The sequence below is a fragment of the Labeo rohita genome, chromosome 2, assembly GCF_022985175.1.
Source record: "Labeo rohita strain BAU-BD-2019 chromosome 2, IGBB_LRoh.1.0, whole genome shotgun sequence".
NCBI lineage: Eukaryota > Metazoa > Chordata > Actinopteri > Cypriniformes > Cyprinidae > Labeo > Labeo rohita.
Genome location: NC_066870.1, coordinates 37,382,506 through 37,404,954, shown reverse-complemented (window position 1 = coordinate 37,404,954; position 22,449 = coordinate 37,382,506). Strand labels below are relative to the sequence as shown.

Below are 22,449 nucleotides of genomic sequence, written 5' to 3'. Positions count from 1 at the left end.
GCTGAAATTATCCCTTCAAAATGCATTATGAGCACTGCTGCATGCTGATTGGTCAATCCGATGCATGACTGCTAAATCCAGTGGAATGATGACATTAAATTAATTTGCTTAATAAAATAATGTTTATTGCTGTTATTGTGAAATTAGTCACTCCGTTGTGTGTTGAGCTGAAAAATATTAGAGATGCTGAGTTAAAATGTACAATAAGGCCTCATTATAGTTAAACCATTTACTAACAAAGAGAAACTGATCTGATACAGTGTTTATTAATATTTATTAACATTGGTTAAATGCCATTTTTTTGTTAGTTCATGTAATTAAAGTTGAATAATGTATTAGTAAATGTTGAAATGTATGGAAGACCTTACATTTGGGAATAAATAAATATAAAAATAAATGAATGCATAAATAAATAAACAAATGCAGTTACAAATAAATTAACAACATAATAAATAAAGAGGAAAAATACAAAAAAATTAGGACAAATGTAAATCTTTTTTTTTTTTAAATAAAAAAACTATTTAAGCAAGTAATTTTGTTAAAATTAAATGTTAAAAAAAGTTATAAATTTTTTTTTGTAAGTTTGGTCCTTCACACAAGTTAAAATTTAGAATAATAAATGCTTTAGTTAAATTTATCATTTAGTTTATCATTAGAACCTTACTGTAAAATGTTACTGAGACTTTCGTTATAAGATCTGTATCTGATTATAGATAGATCACAGTACCCATAAGGCATTATGAAGGGAGGGAAAACAAGCTCCGCCTCCTGTGATGTCATAACGGGAAGTTTGAGTTGGAAGCACGCGAGTTTGTACCGCGGAGCTGCATGAGAGAGTCTATGTACATGGATTACTTACAGTGAATTCAGACGACTCACTGTGCCAAACATTCGGCTGTGTTGAGAATATCATACTATCATACTACTGTGCTATTTCTAGAGTATGCATGGAATTACCGTATGAATACTGTAGTCCACAATGCAACACACTCAACTTGACCTTCAGTTCCTAGTGTAATGCATATAAAGTTATTTAGATAAAACTGCATTAAAATGTGGAGATAACTTGAGTAAAACATGCAATTAGGTCATGTGACAGCAGTATATAGTAGTATGAAGCGTTTATCATTGCATACTGTTCCAAATAAGCTTTAAAAAAAATTATGCAGTACGCTAGTATTCCATTCGGAACACAGCCCCTGAACCTGATTAAACACTTGTATTACAGTTGTTAAGTTTCAGCAAACGTGACCCGCTGCCCTGTCAGCTCACGTGGCAACTGTACATTTAATCAGATAAGTTTGAAAGTCAACATGAAGGTCGAGCTGCTTTTTTTTGTTTTAAATAAATACTGATTAGCTTTTATTGCTGAAAACTTCATTATGTTTATGTTAACAGCACCAAATTGCTGCATTAAAGGAATAGTTCACCCAAAAATGATCTAAAATTAGCTGATTATGTGCTTAGGTTGTCCAAGATTGAGTTTGTTTCTTCATTAAATTTAGAGAAATGCAGCGTTCCAACACTTGCTCCTCTGCAGTGAATGGGTACCGTCAGAACAAGTCCAAACAGCTGATAAAAACATCACAATAATTCACAAGTAATCCACAACACTCCAAATCATGTGTTTGTCAGAAATAAATCCATCAATTTGGCATTTTACCTACAAACCTCTATCTATATTGTTTTCTCCAGTGAAAAGGTGTTTGGTCTGAATCAGGAGAGAAATCTGCACAGATCAAGCACCGTCTACAAGCCAAAAAACAGCTCTAAACAAAGTTAAAAACATCTTAATGATGGACTTCCTTCTTACAAACACAATTTTTCATTTCTCAAGATGTTAACTGATAGAATGGAGTGGTGTGGATTACTTGTGGATTATTGTGATGTTTTTATCAGCTGTTTGGACTCTCATTCTGACGGCACCCATTCACTGCAGAGGATCCATTGGTGAGCAAGTGATGCTACATTTCTCCAAATATGATGAAGAAACAAACTCATCTACTTATCTTCTTGAGGAAATGTTTAGAAAAAGTGCAAAAAATACAAAAAAATACAAAAACAAGACTAAAGTAAACAAAAATCATATGAAAATAAATAAATAATGATATGAAAAAAATACAGCTGATAAAAAAAATGAATAAAAATTTAATTACATTAGCAAAGAAATTTAAAAAAACATAAAACTTAGTTTGAAATAAGTAAAAAAAAAAAAAAAAAAAAAAAATCTAACTAAATATATAAATACAGTACTGTAACTATGGAAGCCAATTTCTGCCATGGAATAAAAAAATAAATAAAAAGTTGCTTTTTTTTATCTCACGATTCAGGAAGCGTTATTATGGATTATGGACTCATATTTTGGCCCAAAGCAATGGTTTGAAGTTGAAAACATCTTAATGATGCATTTGTTACGCAGCTTTTGTCTTCTGAAGATGTTAACTGATGGAGTGGTGTGGATTACTTGTAGATTATTGTGATGTTTTGGACTCTCATTCTGACGGCACCCATTCACATACATTGGTGAGCAAGTGACTGAATGCTACATTTCTCCAAATCTGAAGAAACAAACTCCTTCACATCTTGAAAGGGCTAATTTTCTTCATTTTTGGGTTAACTACGCCTTTAACCACTTAGAAGATTCTAGAAAACATTAAACTACCTACAGCAACCCATGACTACATAATTATTAGTTGATTGTTTTTTTCATGGCAAGTTTCCAGTGAAAGATTATGAAGACATGATTTCATGTTGACTTTAAACCTGTAAATTGCTGCATTATGTAACAGGCTGAATGTGGTTTCCATTGTGGAAGCGGCTGGCAAGTGAACATAGTTAAACTGCCAAGTCAAGTTATGATCCCGCTGGTATTAAACATCCCTCGTTTTACATCTGTACAACACAAATGACTATTACACAAGATGTTTGAGTTTGCACAGATGTTCTTCTTTAGAAACAAAACAAATATTAGAAAAAAAGAGTCCATAAGTATTTGTTTTCTCTCGTTCACACTTACTCAGCTGCGGTCCGGTTGTGATCCAGGTCAAAGGTCAGCGTGTATGGAAAAACTTCACTCTAGACGGAGCTTCACAAACATCATTGTTGTGTTTTGAGATGATGATGGTTGTGTTCATCCACATGATTGTTCTTTAAAGGAACATCTTTGGAAAATGACATGCACAGATGAATCCCTGCCTTGAGGTGTATCTGTAAATCAAAAAAAAAAAAACATTCACAATCACTATATTATTTTACATTTTTTAGATTTTAGCATTATTGTGTTTTGTATTTATTAAAAGTTTTGGGCAAGTCTTACACAAAATAATCCTAATGAATTTTTTTTATTTCAAATGTTTTTATTACAGATGTTTCCTTTATGTATTTATTTTAATTAACTTCTTTTGTTTCAAGTAACAACAACAAAAAAAGTGTGTTCAATATTGAATAAATATATAAAAAAATATATATTTAATATATATGGCATATTTAATATATAATACATAATCTTGCAAAAGACCATAATATTTATTTAAATATATTAAATACATATTAAATTAAATTAATAAAATTTTGTATACATATAATAGTTTTTTAATGTCTATATATATTTCTTTTTTTTTGTTTTTTAATGTTTTTGTATTTTATTTCATTTTTTTTACTGTTTTATTTACTTATTTTAAACTGTACTAACCATTTCATATTTGAGTTATTATATCATATCATAAATTATATATAGTTTAATACATTTTATATATTTAATATATAATGCAAAATTTTGCTGAGCAAAGAAAAGAATATTTAAATATATTATAAACATATTAAATGATTTATATCTATATCTATCTATCTATATATATATATATATGTATAGATATATCTTTTAAACATATTCAGTATGTCAAATATGTAATGTATGTATATTTCAAGTCTTCTGAAGTCATATAAAAGCTTCTGAAGTGATCAGTATAATGAATTCGTCACGTCAAGGTGGACGTCAATGACACCATCGTTAGTTTTCCCATGTCTTATGACTTAAATTTCAGTCTGTTCCTAACACAAACCAATCATATGACTTCAAATGACTTGGAATAAAGCCCACAAGTCATATGGACTACCTTTATGAGCTTTTTGTCCTTGACAGCCATTGAAAAGGAAATGACTATGAGAAGGAAATAAAATAACAGTATGCAGGATTGAGTAAAGTAATGACCGAACTGTAACTATCCCTTCAAGTTACTCCCCAACACTGAAGACAGACAGACAGACAGACACACAGGGCGATATGCCTCTGCTGGGATATCGGCCATGTGCCGCTCAGTAGTCTGGTCAAAAATAGCAGCGATGGGCAGCAGGGTCGCTGTGGCTGCTGTTCTGACGAGAGCAGCAGATGAGCTTTATGTAACAGAGCAGACGACATGCCGCTCCTCTCGCCATTCAGAGACCCCAAATATGGCGTATCGTCCAGAGGTCATTAAACCACCCTACTGCTGGATCTACTATTACAGTCAGGCGTTCGCTCTCTTACCCAACAAGACACGTCAGGGACAGGCCTCTGCAGCCACTGACGGCGGCCTGCAAAATAATGCATTCAAAACAAACAGTGCACATGAAACAATGACATCTGATTTCTTTGCATTTATGTAATTTGAACATTTGCATTTAAAATCAACATGAAAAGATGTTTGCAATGCATTTAACTTCCATAACTGGACATTTCTAAGGATATTCAATGAGGAAAAAGTGGTTTTCAATGTAATTTCATCCATGTGGAATAGTTTGATACAGAGTTTTCAACCTGGGGCTGTGGAAATGTTTAGATAAATGTTTAGATAAAGATAGATAAAGTGTAAAAAAAAAAAATAAATAAATAAAATAAATAAACACAAAAACAAGACTAAAGTAAATAAAAGTAAAAAATAAAAATAAAAAATAACTTAAAATACATAAGTGAAGAAATCTCAAATATATTAACAAAAATGTAAATAATTATTAAAATGATCAAATAATAAAAAATAAAATAAGTAAATAAATGATAAGATTAAAATATATAAATAAGTGAAGAAATCTCAAAAATATTAACAATAAATAATAAAAACGATCAAATAATAAAAAATTTATCAGAATAAAATATATAATAAATAAATACAGTTGATTAAAGAAAACGAGTAAATAAAAATTACATTATAATACATAAAAGAAGAAATCACCAAAATATTAACAATAAAAAATTACACAATAAAACAATTTTGATCAAATAAACAAAATAAGTAAATAAATAAATAAGATTAAAATAAATAAGTAAAAAAATACAGTTGATTAAAAAAATGAGTAAATAAATAAAAATTACATTAAAATACCTAAGTGAAGAAATTTCAAAAATATTAATAAGTAAATAAATAATAAAAAGATCAAATAATGAAAATTTGATTAACATAAATAAAAAAGTAAATAAATAATAAATTAATAAGATTAAAATATAGTCAAATAAATAAAAATGACATTAAAATACATAAGTGAAGAAAACTCAAAAATATTAACAATAAAAATAAAAAAGATCAAATAATAAAAATGTTATTAAAATAAATAAAATAATAAGATTAAAATTAACAAATGATAGTCAAATAAATAAATAAATACAGTTTATTAAAGAAAATTTGTAAATAAATAAAAATGACAATAAAACATAAGTGAGGAAATCTCAAATATTAACAATAAATAAATAAAAAAGATTAAATAACACAAATTCTAATTAAAATAAATAATAAAATATGTACATAAATAAAACTTTATTTTAAAGTAAATACATAAATACATTAACTATGGAAGCCAATTTCTGCCATGGAATAAAAATAAAATGTACTTGTGACTTTTAATCTCACAATTCAGACTTTTTTCATGCAATTATGAGAAAAAATATATATGTATAAATATCTGAGAATTGAGAGATATAGGTATAAACTCACAATTGTAAGAATTTTTTTTTTTAAAACATTTCAATTACCTTTAAGTCACAATTACCTTTTATATTTTTTACTATGTGACAGAAAGGAGCTTTTTGCAAGAAACAATCTAGATTGTTTAATTTTTAGAATATCCCTGCACTGGGAAAATCATATTTGTGGGTCCGTGGCATCTAAATGATTGGAGTGAAGGTGATAAGAAATAAAACTCCTTGATGATTTGACAGCAATCGAAATGTTGACGTACATTAAAGAGTTAAAGTGCATCACTGCTGATTGCATGTTGATTTTAAAGCACTAAATCATGTATATGTATATGTGTTCTAATAAAATCTAAATGCATGATGTTTTCTCATTAAGCTTTCGCTGTCAATGCAGTAACCTTTGAAATATAAGTCTGTTTGATTCACACGGCCAGATTATGTGGTGGCTGCATCCCAGTTTGCATACTAACCCTCATAAATCGTATGCGAGATAAGAATCAATCATGCTGCAAATGTCAAAGGTGATCCGATGGTTTACTATTTAAAATTATAATAAATATTACATTATATTCAACTAGACTGAAAAGTTTGCACACAAACTTTAAGTTGGCTTGAAAAAGCCTAGCCAGAAAGTCTGAAAATGTTTTATAAGCTTGAAGGTTGTCAGTTTGCAGTAGTTTTAAAAAGTTTTGAAAATTAAAATTTTTTAAAAACTTTTAAAAATTTTAAAAGTTTTAAAGATTAAAGTTTAAAGGTTTTCAAGGCAGTACAGTCCATCAGAGAAACAGAGAAAACATATTGCTAGGGTACCCATGGGGGTTGCTAGGGCGGTTACCAGGGTTTCCGAGGTGGTTGCTAGGGTAACTGGAATGGTTGCTAAGGTGTTGCTATGAAGTTGCTAAGGTACTCCGGGTGGTTTCTAAGTTGTTGCTATGTGGTTGCTAGACTACCTGGGATGGTTGCTAGGTTGTTGCTTTGCAGTTGCTATGGTACCTCGGTGGTTGCTAGACCAGTTGCTAGGGTACCCATGGTGGTTACTAGGGTACCCAGGGTGGTTGCTAAGGTGTTGCTAGGGCGGTTGCTAGGGTACCTGGGTTGGTTGCTAGGGTGTTGCTATGTGATTGCTAAGGTACTCCGGGTGGTTGCTAAGTTGTTGCTGTGTGGTTGCTAGAGTACCTGGGGTGGTTGCTAGGTTGTTGCTTTGCAGTTGCTATGGTACCTTGGTTAGTTGGTTGCTAGGGTGTTTCTAGCATGACTAACATGTTGCTAATACGTTTTTAGCATGATTAACATATCACTAATGTCTTGTTAGCAAGATTAGCATGTTACTAGCATGTTTATAGCAAGATTAGCCTGTTACTAACATGTTGCTAGAATGATTAACATGTTACTGACATGTTGCTAGTATGATTAACATGTTACTAACATGTTGCTAGCATGATTACCATGTTACTAGCATGTTGCTAATATGATTACCATGTTACGAATATGTTGCTAGCATGATTAACATGTTACTAACATGTTGTTAGCATAATTAGCATGTTACTAGCATGTTGCTAACATGATTACCATGTTACGAATATGTTGCTAGCATGATTAGCATGTTATTAATATGTTAGCATGATTAGCATCTTATTAGCATGTTTTAATGTTACTAGCATGTTTAAGCATGACTAGCATGTTACTAGCATGATTTTAACATTATAAACAAGTTACTTGCATGTTTCTAGCATGATTAACGTTATTAACATGTTGCTAGTATGATTAGCAAATTATTAGCATGCTGTTAGCATGATTACCATGATACTAGCATGTTGCTAACATGATTACCATGTTACAAATATGTTGCTAGCATGATTAACATGTTACGAATATGTTGCTAGCATGATTAGCATGTTATTAATATGTTAGCATGATTAGCATCTTATTAGCATGTTTTAATGTTACTAGCACGTTTTGGCATGACTAGCATGTTACTAGCATGATTAACATGTTACTAACATGTTAGTATGATTAGCAAATTATTAGCATGTTGCTAGCATGATTAGCATGTTACTAGCATGTTGATAGCATGATTTATATGTTACTAGAATGTTGATAGCATGATTTATATGTTACTAGAATGTTGCCAGTATGATTAGCAAATCATTAGCATGTTGTTAGCATTATTAACACGTTACTAACATGTTGTTAGTATGATTAGCATGTTACTAGTATGTTTTTAGCATTATAAATAAATTACCTGCATGTTTCTAGCATGATTAACGGGATACTAGCATGTTGCTAGTATGATTAGCAAATTATTAGCATGCTGCTAGCATGATTAACATGTTACTCATACGTTAGCATGATTAACATGTTACTAATACGTTAGCATGATTAACATTACTAGCATGTTGCTAGTATGATTAGCAAATTATTAGCATGTTGTTAGCATCTTTCTAACATGATTAGCATGCTGCTAGCATGTTGCTAGTATGTTTTAACTTGATTTAACAATGTTAACATGAATGAAAAAACCCAGCAAAAACCACCTAAAACAGTAAAAAAAACAGCTAGAAACGAGTTAAGACCAGCTGATTCAGCAAAAAGCCAGCTGTAAAACACTTTTTTAGGATTCACTGATGATTAGAAAGTTCAAAACAATTTATTACAACATTTATTAAAAATGTAATCAATTTAATGCATTCTTGATGAATAAAACATTATTTACGTTATTTTTTCTTATTCTTGAGTTTTTCAGTAGTATTCAGTAGTGCACTTTCATAACCAATGAGATACATATTATTAGTATGCTGTATGCAAATTCAGATGTAGCCTATGACTCGAGACATGTCACACACATCAAACAATGCAAGTTTCACCTATCTGATGTCTTGGCCAGTTGTTCAAGCCTGTGAGGAAATAATCAAAGGTGCATATTAGTGCACAACAAATGTCTGACAAAACTAAGCCATATACATACTATAAAGTTTTGGGATGGACATATATACCTATATACTCAATATATATACTCATGCATGAATAAATGCATTAGAATGCATATATATATGTGTGTGTATGTGTGTTATGGCCCAGACTGTAATAAGAACTGTTCTGCTGCCTGTTTAACATTTGAGTCATGTAAAGGCCAGAGTACTCGTATCACATAACACCATCCCACAACCCCCTGCTGCGGTTTTACCTTTCTCTCTGCGCTTTGATTCGCTCCTCGTCACATCTGCAGAAAGAAGAGAACGCAAACTCTTCACACTGTTTTCACACTGTCACACATTACAAACACTGAGCATTTCTAAAAGCTCACACCGTCAATACAGAGAAATCTACGACTGTTCAGATCTGCCCTGATACTTGTGCTATTTTTACAGTATGCAATATGGGTGCTATGTTTATATTATTTACATTTTATATGCATTTTAATTCGAAATACATTTTTAAGGCCTCTAAATGATCTACATGATCAAAACCTTGATCATCTCTAAATCATTGGATTGCATTGTTTCGATCATTTAAAACTCATCTAAGACATATTATTGGAGATATAGAGTGATAACTGATATTTATATCATTTTATGTAAGTATCTGCTATAGTGTTATAAAGATCTCATTGATTTACATTAAGCATCAAAATTGCATTACTTTTTCTCCACATACACTACCAGTCAGAGATTTTTAATGTTTTTTAAAAAAGTTTCTTATGCTCACCAAGCCTGCATTTATTGGATCCAAAGTACGGAAAAAACAGTACAAATTTGTAATATTTTTAATATTTAATATAACTGTTTTCTATTTGAATATAATTTAAAATGTAATTTATTCTTGTGATCAAAGCTGAATTTTCAGCATCGTTACTCCAGTCTTCAGTGTCACATGATTCTTCATTCTAATATGCTGATTTGCTGCTCAAGAAACATTATTATTATGATCAATATTTAAAATAGTTGAGTACATTTTTTTCAGGATTCTTTGATGAATAGAAAGATCCAAAGATCAGCATTTATCTGAAATAAAAAGCTTTTGTAACATTATACACTACCATACAAAAGCTTGGAGTCAGTATTCATGTTTTTTTTTTGGGAAAGAAATCATAGAAATTAATACTTTTATTTAGCAAGGATGCTTTAAAGTGATCTAAAGTGATGATGAAGACATTTCTAATGTTACAAAAGATTTCTTTTTTGGATTAACACTGTTCTTCTGAACTTTTTATTGATCAAAGAAACCTGAAAAAATTCAACTCAGCTGTTTTCAACATAATAATAATAATAAATATTTTTTGAGCCGCAAATCAGAATATTAGAATGATTTCTGAAGGATCATGTGACTGGAGTAATGATGCTAAAAAAATCATCTTTGAAATCACAGGAATAAATTACATTTTAAAATAAATTCGAATAGAAACAGTTATTTTAAATAGTAAAAATATTTTAAAATTTTTGATTGGCACCTAGCTGCATATTTTTGCTCAGTTTGGCTTAATATATCATACTATGTGAGCCATAAAAGCCTGACCTTTCAAAAATGATATTATTGAAACTCTTCCATTTAAGAAAAAGTGATTTATTGGACTGTTATTTCAAATGTCAGGCTTTACAGGATTGTATGCAACGCAGTGATATGGTGTTAATGTCAAATGTTAATTTCTGCATACTACTTTAACGAAACTCTATCCTGCCCTTGTGTGTTTAGCGTGTACAAATGAAGTTCTTTTAGTGATTGTAAATCAAAAGACATCCGTGCGTCTCCTCCTGCTGGTGAAGTTGACTTACTGCAGCACACACTCGGGAATCTGCACGTGCTCCATGGGAACGATCTGAGCCAGTTCCTCCAGACTCTGGACGTAACGGATCTTATCCATGAATTTCACACTGTAAAGAAAACGTAAAATGTATTAAAACACCTTCTATAAACTGTTGAGGTTGTTTATGTGATGTTCAGCGGTTTCTGACCTTATAAAAGGCCGCGAGATGGCCAGAACCGTCCGGATGAACCAGGATGGATGTGCGATGATCAGACATTTGAGATTCTTTCTTAACCTGGATGTTAATGGAATAAAAGAAGCAGTAAGAACAGAATTTACATGAAATCCCACACCAAAACAAAATATAAACACAAAGGATTTTGTGTACCGTCTTTCGATCATCTGGTAGCATCTCTTGAGCCAGCTGATGCCTGGCATCCTCCTGCGCGGCGTGGCTCCGTTCAGATAGATGATCATGTAGTCTTCAGCTACCAGCAGCTCCAAACTACTGATCACATATCTGCAGAGACAATACAATAAAGCACTGAGATAAAACAAAAGAAAAAATGCATATTTCATGAAAGAGGAAGTGCAAACCTGTAAAAAAAAGCTGCATTTTCAAAACTCTGCTGTAAAACAGTCTGTAAAATCTTATCTGCTCACCAAGGCTGCATTCATTTGATTAAAACTACAGCAAAAACAGTAAAAATGTGAAATATTTTTACAAATTAAAATAGATGTTTTCTATGTGAATATATTATAAAATGTAATTTATTCTTGTGATCAAACCTGAATTTTTAGTGTCACATGATCCTTCAGAAATCATTCTAATATGCGGATTTGCTGCTCAAGAAACATTTCTGATTATTATCGATGCTGAAAACTGTTCACATTTTTGTAAAAACCGTGATATATTTTGATTTTCAGGATTTTTTGATGAATAGAAAGTTCAAAAGAACAGCATTTATTTGAAACAGAAATATTTTGTAACATTATAAATGTCATTACTGCCACTATTAACCAATTTAATGCATCTTTGCTGAATAAAATGATGAATTTATTAAAAAAAAAAAAAAAACTTGCTGTGTATGTAGTAAAATAAAAAACATTAAAAAACATTAAATTACTTGAAATAAAATTAACTAACAAAAATATAAAAAGGCAACATTTCTCATTTAAATTTAGTTTAAATGAGTGCTAATTGTGATTAATCGCATACAAAATAAGTTTTTGTTTACATAATATGTGTGTGTACTGTGTATATTTATTATGTACATATAAATACACACACATGCATGTAAATATTTAAGACAAATATGTTGTTTATGTATTAAATATATTTCTATAATATAAATATTTATTTAAATACATGTTAATATTTTCAAAACACTATGTGTGTGTATTTAAATACATAATAAATATACACAGTGCACACACATAGTATGTAAACAAAAACATTTATTTTGGATGCGATTAATCGTTTGACAGCACTAGGATAAATTAATGTACTAAAATAAAAACTGAAATAAAATTAATAAAAAAAAAATATAGACAGAAATATTAAACTAAAAGAAAAAAACAAATTAAAGGGATTAAAACTTTAACCAAAGTTGAAAAAAAAAAAAACGGATTCAGAGTCTAAATAAAAACTTTAATATTATATCAATGATACTAAAACAACACTAAAGACATATATCTGCTTATCTGTTGATGCTTCTGGAAAATATTCTATGTTGTGTGCAAAATTAATTGTTATTCACTATGAAGTACATGAAATTATTATTTTTAATAACAATAATAATAAATCAAGATAATAAAAATGCTATGTACAGCAGTTAAATGAATTTCTTCAACATTCTATTTTTATTTTGCTTCCTTTCATACAAATTTGAAGTATGATTCTGCATCTGAATGCTGCACAACCCTGTTTAAGACAGATAATCTTTTCATAATCTATAAATTTCAAATGCACACTGGTCTACACTTGTTGCTACATAAATTGGAGTTTGACTGCACTGTGTGTTTGTGTCTTACAGGAAGAGGTTCTCCATGATGTAATTGTAGTCTGCACAGCCGCTGTCGGGCAGATAGCAGGCAGCAAACACAATGATGGCGTTTAGTCCTTCACCGTAATAACCTGTCAACAGTAACAGTAGAGTGTTTGGAATTAAGGTTAACAATTTCCATGATCACTGATCCCACTGTTTGTGTAACACGGCCTTGGAACATGATATTGCATTTTCCCTTAAGTCCACATGCAATGCGCTAAAAAAACAAGAAATATTTGTCATTTTTATATTTATATATATTTTTTTATAATTAAATATAAAACTATATATAATTTTATAATAGTAATTTTATTATTTTATTAAGTTATTTTCCACCAACACACACCTTTTTTAAAACCAAATACTATAAGTAAATACTACTATTAATATAAAATATTATTTATATAAAAAATATTATTTTGTATTAATTATTGTCATGTAGATATTTGTAATACATTATTATTTTAATAATGAAATATAAAATATATATTTTTAAATATTTTAGTTATTAGTAATTTTATTGTTTCTTTTTCAACAACACGTTTCTCAATACTAAACTATTATTAAATACTATTATTATTGATATAAAATACTATTTATATAAAAACTATTATTTTTATTAACTGTTATGTCATTTATTATATTTATATATATATTTTTAAATAAATACTAATTTTAATTAAATATATATATATATTTTTTTTTTATTAGTAGTAATTTCATTGTTTTTTTCCAATACACATCTTTCCCAAAACCAAATACTATGATTAAATACTACTATGATTGATATCAAATTTTATTTATAGAAAAGCTATTATTTTTTTATTAACTATTGTCATTTTTATATTTAGATATTAAAAAATATAAAATGATTATACAACACACACCATTCTCAATACCAAATACTATCAAATACTATTATTAAATACTACTATTATTAATATAAAAAATATTATTTTTATTAGCTATTATGTCATTTTTATATTTCTATATATTTAAAAAAAATATATAATAATTATTTTAATATTTAAATTAAAATTGTGTTTTTTTTCACCAACACACACTTTTATCAACACAAAATACCATTATTAATTATAATTATTATTGATATAAATATTATTCATATAAAAACTATTATTCATATAAAAACTATTCTTTATATAACATATTATTATTAATTATTAATATCACTGACTGACCTCCATGCGTGACGACGCGCAGGTACGGCCTGATGACCTGCATGTCTATCCTGTGCTCCTGATCACCGATGATCACCGTCCTCCACAGGCGGCCCGTACCGTCGCCCTCATCGCCACCCGGACCCTTCGCGCTGGCCACCGGAGTGTCATCTTAAATCAATACAGTCTGCATTTAATCTGACAAATTAGATTAGTTCTGTAATGTATTCTGTTTTCCATTTAAACCCGCATGACCTTTGACCTCTGACTGACCTTCCCATTCTAACTCATTGCCGTTGTTGATGGAGCCGAGGGAGTCGTCATCTGGCGTGTCGATGTCGTCCACATTTATGTCCAGGTCGTCTGGTGTTTCCAGGAAATCGTCAGAAAGCAGCGAACCTTCGCTTTTATCCAGCGACAGGTTAATATCCGGAGCGATCAGCGTGCGACGCTTCTGTCGGACTGATTCCGTGTGATCCGCCGTCAGAGCGGCACGATGAGCTGAGAGAACAATCACACATGTTTAGTAAAAAAAAACGAGAAAATGAAACACATTTATAAAAGAAGCTGTCAGACAGCTAAAAGAAACTCCCACACTTTCTGACAACTTTAATATCAATTTGACAAACTCCTTCAACCTTTTATGAAAAACACGCTTCAACTAAATGACAGCAGTGAATTTTTAGTATCATTTATATAATATTACAGTATTCTTTCATACTTTAATTAGTTTTTATGTGTATAGTTTTTCATTTTCATTTTCATTTTAAAGTTTTAGTGATTTAAAAAAAAGTATTAGTTTGTTTTCCTGTTTTAAATGTCTATTTAGTTTTTATTATTTGTATTTCTTTTTTTTTTCATTTTAGTTTTTTTATTTTTATTCAGAGTGATATTTCAGTAATTTAAGTTTTTAAACTAAATGAAAATTATCTTTTTGAAATGTTATGATTATATGTAAATATTTAATATATATTTTAAAAAATATTTAAGTTAATGTTTATTTATTAACCAATAATTCTTTTTTAAAATATACATTAATTATTTTAATAAATATAAAATAATTATTTTTAAATATTTTATAATTTTAGTAATTTAGTGTTTTTGTTGGTTTTCAAGTTTGTTTTCTTTTTTTAAATGTCTATTTAATTTTTATTATTTTTTTAAAAATATACAATAATTATTTTATTGTATATATAGTCTTTTTTTAAATATAGTTTCAGTAATTTTGTTTTTGCTGGTTTTGCCAAGTTTCCCTGTTTTTAAATGTCTACTTCATGTTTATTATTTTATTTCAGTTGTAGCAATTTTATTACTTTAATTTAAACTAAATGAAAATTATGTTATGATCATGAAATTTATTTTAAAATGTTATAATTATGATATATAATAAAATTATATAAATGTTGCTCTGGCAACTAATTGAAATAAAATAAGTTAAAGTTTTTTTAAAATATTTTATTTTATTTTAGTTAATGTTTATTTATTAATAATTATTTTTAAAAACATACAATAATAATTTTATTGCATTTTTAAATATTTATAGCTTTAGTAAGTGGGTTTTTATCAGTTTTTTTTGTTTCTTTTTTTAAGTGTCTATTCAATTTATAATATTTTTGTTTCAGTTTTAATCATTTTATTACTTCAACTAAATGAATCATGATCATGAAATTTCTTTTGAAATGTTGTCATTATATTTAATGATATTACATTTGATTTTATTTCAGTTAATGCTAATTTATTAAATATTTTTTTTTAATATAAAACAAAAATATGTATACAGCAATAATAATTTTTAAATATCTATAATTTTAGTAATTTTGTGTTTTTGTCAGTTTTTTTAAATGTCCATTTAATTTGTATTATTTTTATTTAAGTTTGAGTAATTTTAGTACTTGAATTTAAACTAGACAAACATTGTTATGATTGTATATTTTGAAATTTTATGATTACAATTAAACAAAACTTTGCAACTAATATATAAATTACAACTAATTTAAAGATATTTTATTAGTATATTTTTATATATTGTTTTAGTCTGTGGTAACAAGTGCAACTTTCAACTTGAACCGTTTCAACTTCAAACGAAATCTGTAGATTATCTTTCTCAATTATGATATTTTATGGACATTTTATGATATTTAAGCAGTGTGTTCATAAAGATTTCTTAACAACTGTCTTTTCCACAGTGAGAATTACACAGATGAGACAAACTGAGATGAACTTACCAGTGTTGTCAGTGAGTCCATCTAAATCACCATCTTCAGGAAGAGGCCTGGAAATTAAGCAAGAGAAATTATACAGACGACCACGACACACCAAAATACAAACTACACACTTCCTCTGTCATTATAGAGCTTCTTCTTCAATTCACAATAATGACATGACGCACCACACTTTTATTCAGTGAAGTACAATAATAATTGGCCTTAACTGGCTGTTGAGCTATTTAATGTAGTGCTTTATTGCTAGTGTTGCTTGGTTATTAATGGTGGCTTTTAAATGCTGGTTGCTTACTAGTCCAGTAAACAGCCAAGCATAAGTCTCTGTGACAAACAGATCAATTTTGCCACAGAACAGTTACGGTTAACAAACTACTCAAGATTAAACATCAATTCAACAGGATGATTTTTTTAAAGTGTGTCTGGGCGCACACAGAGGTCAGTGGTAAAGCGCACACATAAATGATGCTGTTGTCACATCTGTGTGGGGTCGTGAACAATAGCGGCTTTTAAACATGTTTCAGCAGGAGTGAAGCAGACAATTAACCTGTCATTGTCTGGCATTATGATGAGCAGTGTTTGTGTATCTCATGCTGACTACAGTCGTGTGTAATTACCCAGCAGTCTGTGCGCTGTCAGGGGACACGCTGGTTAATAAGAGAGCGCAGTGCAATAATAAGGGTTACAGAACTCAGTTCAGACAGGTCAGCGATGAGATGCTTACAAAGAGACCGAACGCTGCATTCATTATCTGTGTAAACCATTATCATGGAGATAATATTTGATACCATATAAAAGTACCATTTTTTGCACATGCAACACTGTAGTATATTATTGTTTCAAATATCTTTTATATATTGTATATTAATATGATAAGCTATATATCATTTATAATTGCATAAAAACAGTTAACACATGAAGCATTATTTTAATATTATATATTTATTATATACTTAACATTAATATTTAAAATATATATATATATATATATATAAATATTATTTATTAATACTATAAATAAACATACATAAAAATATATATACACATAAATGCAGAAAAACAGTTAAATGTGAAACATTATTTTAATATAATTTATTAATACTATAAATAAATATAAGCATTTATTCAAATATTATTATTGATTAATATTATTTAATATATATAAAATTCCATTAAAAAGTATAGTTATATATATATATATATATATATATATATATATATATATATAGTTATACATATTTAATATATGTATATAAAAATGGTCTAAAAAATTATTGTGTAAAGCATGATTTTAATATTATTTATTAATAGTATAAAAATATATATTAATAAAAACAGTTACCATGTGAAGCATTATTTTATTATTATTATTTATTAAGCTATAAAAAAGTTATCATGTGAAGCAAGATTTTAATATTATTTATTAATATTGTAAAAAAAAAAAATATACATTAATAAAACCAGTTACGACATGAACCATTTATTCCAATATAATTGATTAATATTATTTAATATATATTAAATTCCATGTGAAGCATTACTTTAATATTATCTTCTAATATTATAAATACATATTAAAATATATAATATATAAAACGTAAAATATAATTGCATATAAAGTTACCTTGTGAAGCATTATTTTCTATTTTATATATACATTAAATTATATAAGTACTTATATATAAAAATGTATATAATTACAGAGATATATTTATAATTATATATACACACACACACACACACACACACATATAAAGCATATCTGCATATATATTGTATAAAACAGCAACCATGTGAAGCATGATTTTAATATTATTTATTAATATTATAAATAAATATATTATTAATAACCAGTTACTACATGAAGCATTTATTTAATATTATTTGTGATTAATATTATTAAATCTATTAAATAAATTAATATATTAAATTTCATAAAAACAGTTACCATGTGAAGCATTATTCTAATATTATTTACTAAAATTATGCATAAATATATTAATAAAACCAGTTACTAAATTAAGCATTTATTTAAATATTAATAATAAAAAAATGATGAATTAATAAACAAACTGTTTCTAATACAGTATATGATAATTGAAAGCCAAGTTCTTCAAGATTTTGTTCAGCATGGTTTTATGTGATAATATGCACTAGTGCACAATCAATTATTCAGCACTCTGTGTCTCTTACTAGCCTCATTGTCATGGCAACACTGATGACCTCATATTTGCCCATAAATGGCAATGCATTATGATGTAAGGCTGTGCTCTTTATGTCTTCATGTATGTTGACCCACATGCTGCTTCTGGACTGTTTATGCCACGATTCACCTTCATTTCTCCTTCACGTGCAGCTAGATAACACATTTTCAGCTCCACACACTCAGTGCTCTAATATTGATCTGACATTATCGATCAGAAATTAAAGACGTCTGTGCTGGGGAGGAAACAACAAGCCCCACGGGTGCCATACATGTGCATATGTTTACATGCCTGGTGTCATATAGCAGAAGAGCAAATCTGCTTATTAGCAAGTAAAAATCAATGTAACTAAATAGTGTCAATATATAGATCAATAGCTGTACTTATTGTGTCCACTAGTAAGTCTAAATTTTGGTGAAATTTAAATTACTTTTGAAAAAAGTCTCTTCTGCTCACCAAGGCTTCATTTATTTGATTAGAAATACAGTAAAATCTGTAAAAATGTCAAATATTATTACAATTTCAAACTGTTTTCTATGTGAATATCTGTTAAAATGTAATTTATTTCTGTGATCAAAGCTGAATTTTCAGCATCATTACTGCAGTCTTCAGTGTCACATGATTCTTAAAAAATCTAAAATTCTAAAATGCTGATCTTAAATGATTATTATCAGTGTTGCCCCATATTTTGTACAAAAAACTGTGTTATATTTTATTTTTCAGGATTCACAGATGAATAGAAAGAAAAAAAAACATTTATTTAAAATAGAAATCTTCTGTAACATTATTATATTCTGAACACTGAATCAGTGTTTATTTCTCACGTTATATGAGCTGAAGGTCAGTCAGGTCTTACCGTGGGAAATCGTCGTCCTGCCACTCATCTTTCACCTCCATGTTCTCCATGCGTAAAGTGGCTTCAGTGGTTCCCATCCTCTGCTCCCGATCACACTGATCAACACAATCACAGAACATCAGCACATTTAGAGGTGACTTTATAGACAATAAAATATTTTATTTTCTAAATTCTCTTGAATGAGTTAACGGTGTAAGTCACTCTCCTCAACAAGACACATGATTTGAGGAATAAATATGGCATGGGTTACATGCCAGAACTTCATATTTAGATTGAAAGATTTTGAGCTTTGAGTAATAAAAGCTTTGATAAAACATCAAATCACTCTCCATCATAAGTTTAAAGTCAACATGAAATCAAAACTGATTATCAACATGTTCCTGGCCTTCTTTTTTATTTATTTTAAATACTATAAAATACAAAAAAAATAAAAATAAAATAAAATGTAGTAAAAATGATATACTGTAGACATATTTAAAAATAGAGGAAGTACTACAAATAACAAAAACACAACAAAATCACTCAAATTTGAACTAAAAATAAAATGAATGGATATATATGAATGGATTTATATATATATATATATACATACACACATTTTATATATTTTACATATTTTAAATTAATTAATAAAATGACAAAAAAAAACAGAACTAAAAATTCTAATGAAAATGGAAAATGCAAAAAAAAAAAAAAAAAAATTCAAAATACAGTTAAAATATCTAAAAAATAATTTTTTCAAGCAGTTGGCAAAGCAAAATTTCTAAAAGCAACAATGTAAAAATAACTAAAATTAAAATAAAAACTATAAATAAATAAAAATAAATCTAAATAAAAAACCATAGACATATTTAAATAAATAAATATATATATATGTAAACATTACAAAAACACAACAAAATTACTACATATTCAACTAAAATTTTAATGAAGTATATATATATATCTATATCTATATATATATATATATATATATATATATATATAGATAGATAGATAGATAGATAGCCAAAGCAACACTTTCCATTTTCGTCTACTTTAAATTGATATAGTAAAATAACTAGCGCTTAAATTAAAATAAAAACTAGAGACATATTAAAAACATTATAATACAATGACAAAAAAAAAAAACAGAACAAAATTACTAAATCTTCAAAAATTCAAAAATAGAAATCAATTCAAAATAAAAATAAAAAGAATATATATATATATATATATACACACACACACACACAGTAGCCAACATTTGAAGTGGATCACAAAAAGTTTAGCAAAGTTGTCCTATAACAAAAACTGATATTGTTTTGGTTTTAGGACAACTTTGATGAAAGGTTTTGATCCACTTCAAATGTTGAATAAAAACTTATTTTTCATTTAGTTTAAAATGATGCATTAAAATAACTAAAACTTAAAATTACAAAGACACAAAACTTAACTAAAACTAACTAAAATAAAAAAAGAAAACGAAAATACAAAAATACACACACACACACACATACATATATATATATATATATATATATATATACACACACACACACACACACACACACACACAAAAACATTAAAAATAGAGGAATTAATACAAATAACAAAAACACAACGGTGTGTATATATATACACACATATTAATCTCAGTAGTACTAAAGTAACACTGGTGCATGGTATATCGACAGATATACATAAACATATACACATACTCATATTTATTAGTAATCTTTTATTTTTATTAACTTGCTGGAGATCTGAAACACCTTCATTTTTGCCTGACATCACCTCTTTAACCCTCCATCCAACCACCTGTCACATACTCCTTTCAGCATCCAATCAATTCCACATAAAAAAAACTCAATATTTATCTCACCGAATGTCCTGTTTACTCAGAAAAATGTTACACTGTGGAACTGAAACGGGTTGCAAACAGGATTTCATGGGTCAGCTAATGAAATACTCACAACAGAAGGGAGTTTCTCTCAGCAGGCGTTGGTTTCTCTGTGTTTCACCTTCAGGCCTGTGGATTTCTCAGCTTTCCATTAAATCCATAGCACTCGAGGTGCTTCAGATCTGACTCTCAGTTTGCTTGTTTGTCTGTCTGTCGGGTGAATCCGGTCCCTTCTGTGGTTCCTCAGACAAAGAGAGGCGTCTGGGGTGGGTGTGATTTCCCTTCCAGCGTCTCAGGATCTGTGCATGGCCATTATCATCCAAAAATGATGACATACAGGTTCGCTTTGAGCAGATATCAGACGTGTATTATAATTCATCCCAGACCAGCACATAATCCCGCTCCAGATTACGTCATATCACCTGGCGTCTCCTCCCCTTCTATCCGCCCTTCTCTCTCTTATATGGTGCATTTATTTCTCTCCTTCTTGAAAGGCAAACCTTTCCCAACCTTGCAGTATCTGGAACAAGCTGCAAAAGATGGACGTCTCCTCGCTGTTCCCTAGCAACAGCATCCCTGTCTCTCCATCCCGGCACAATCTCTCCTCTGTACGTTCCTCCCTCGTTTTCTCTCTCTCTCACACAGCTGCTCGGCGCTCTGGGCCACGTCTGTAAACACAGGCTCCTCCCTCGGCCTCCTGTGATTGGCACAGCGGTGTTTCCTGCTGTGCTCTGACTGGCTGAGGCTCTGAGTAATGATGTCATCTGTTTAGTACTCAGGAGGCTTGTATATCACACTTGTGCTCGCAGGCTTTGTGGTTTTGCATGTATGTGCTCAGTGCATAAAATGTGACATTTGCAGTCTATATAGGCCAAGAGATTAGTCATGAAATGTTTCTTTACATAACAGCTGATAATTTTTATTTTATTGGTAAATTTAATACCAGTTATTTATAAATAAAAATCATGAAATGTATTATTATTATTATTACTATTATTATGCTAGTTGTTGTTGTTGATATAGTAATAATTATTAAAATCAATATAAAAATAATAATTAAAATGTTTGAAAATGTTAAAATAATATTCTAATTAGAATTATTTACAAATATCATTTATACAACTACAATAATATTACAATTAAAATAATTATTATTTTGTTGTTGTTTTTGTTACTAATACAATCATAATATATAAGTATAGTACTTTACAGTAAATTATAAGTATGGCATTATAATAAAAATAAATGTTGCTGTTGTTCTGTTATTAATATAATAATTAAATTATAAAATGTATGAAAATAATTAAAATTCTTAGTTATAATTCTAATACTATAATTAAAATAATGATTTAATATAAAAATGTAAACAAATTTTTT

The 22,449-nt window shown here is 28.8% G+C and overlaps 1 protein-coding gene across 1 annotated transcript; it reads right to left on the bottom strand.

The window, feature by feature from the left end:
- Positions 1–1,112: 1,112 nt before the first annotated feature.
- On the bottom strand, positions 1,113–21,933 carry atcayb (ATCAY kinesin light chain interacting caytaxin b). The gene is made up of 13 exons (XM_051132690.1): positions 21,146–21,933; positions 19,191–19,285; positions 16,137–16,183; positions 14,185–14,412; positions 13,933–14,082; positions 12,720–12,822; positions 11,074–11,205; positions 10,894–10,980; positions 10,714–10,812; positions 9,129–9,164; positions 8,809–8,838; positions 4,526–4,572; positions 1,113–3,207 (listed from the first exon to the last, which is right to left on the bottom strand). Exons 2-12 carry the CDS (start codon positions 19,265–19,267, stop codon positions 4,539–4,541), a joined length of 1,023 nt encoding a protein of 340 aa, XP_050988647.1. The 5' UTR covers positions 19,268–19,285; positions 21,146–21,933; the 3' UTR covers positions 1,113–3,207; positions 4,526–4,538.
- Between the last annotated feature and the right edge of the window lie 516 nt (positions 21,934–22,449).

Excerpts from the sequence above, each read along its gene's own strand:
- atcayb (XM_051132690.1), bottom strand. The coding sequence starts at position 19,267 with ATGGGAACCACTGAAGCCACTTTACGCATGGAGAACATGGAGGTGAAA. Across the intron at positions 12,823-13,932 it reads GCGCGTCGTCACGCATGGAG|GTTATTACGGTGAAGGACTA; the intron begins GTCAGTCAGTGA and ends TACTGTTGACAG. Across the intron at positions 4,573-8,808 it reads CTGGCCAAGACATCAGATAG|GCCGCCGTCAGTGGCTGCAG; the intron begins GTGAAACTTGCA and ends ATTATTTTGCAG.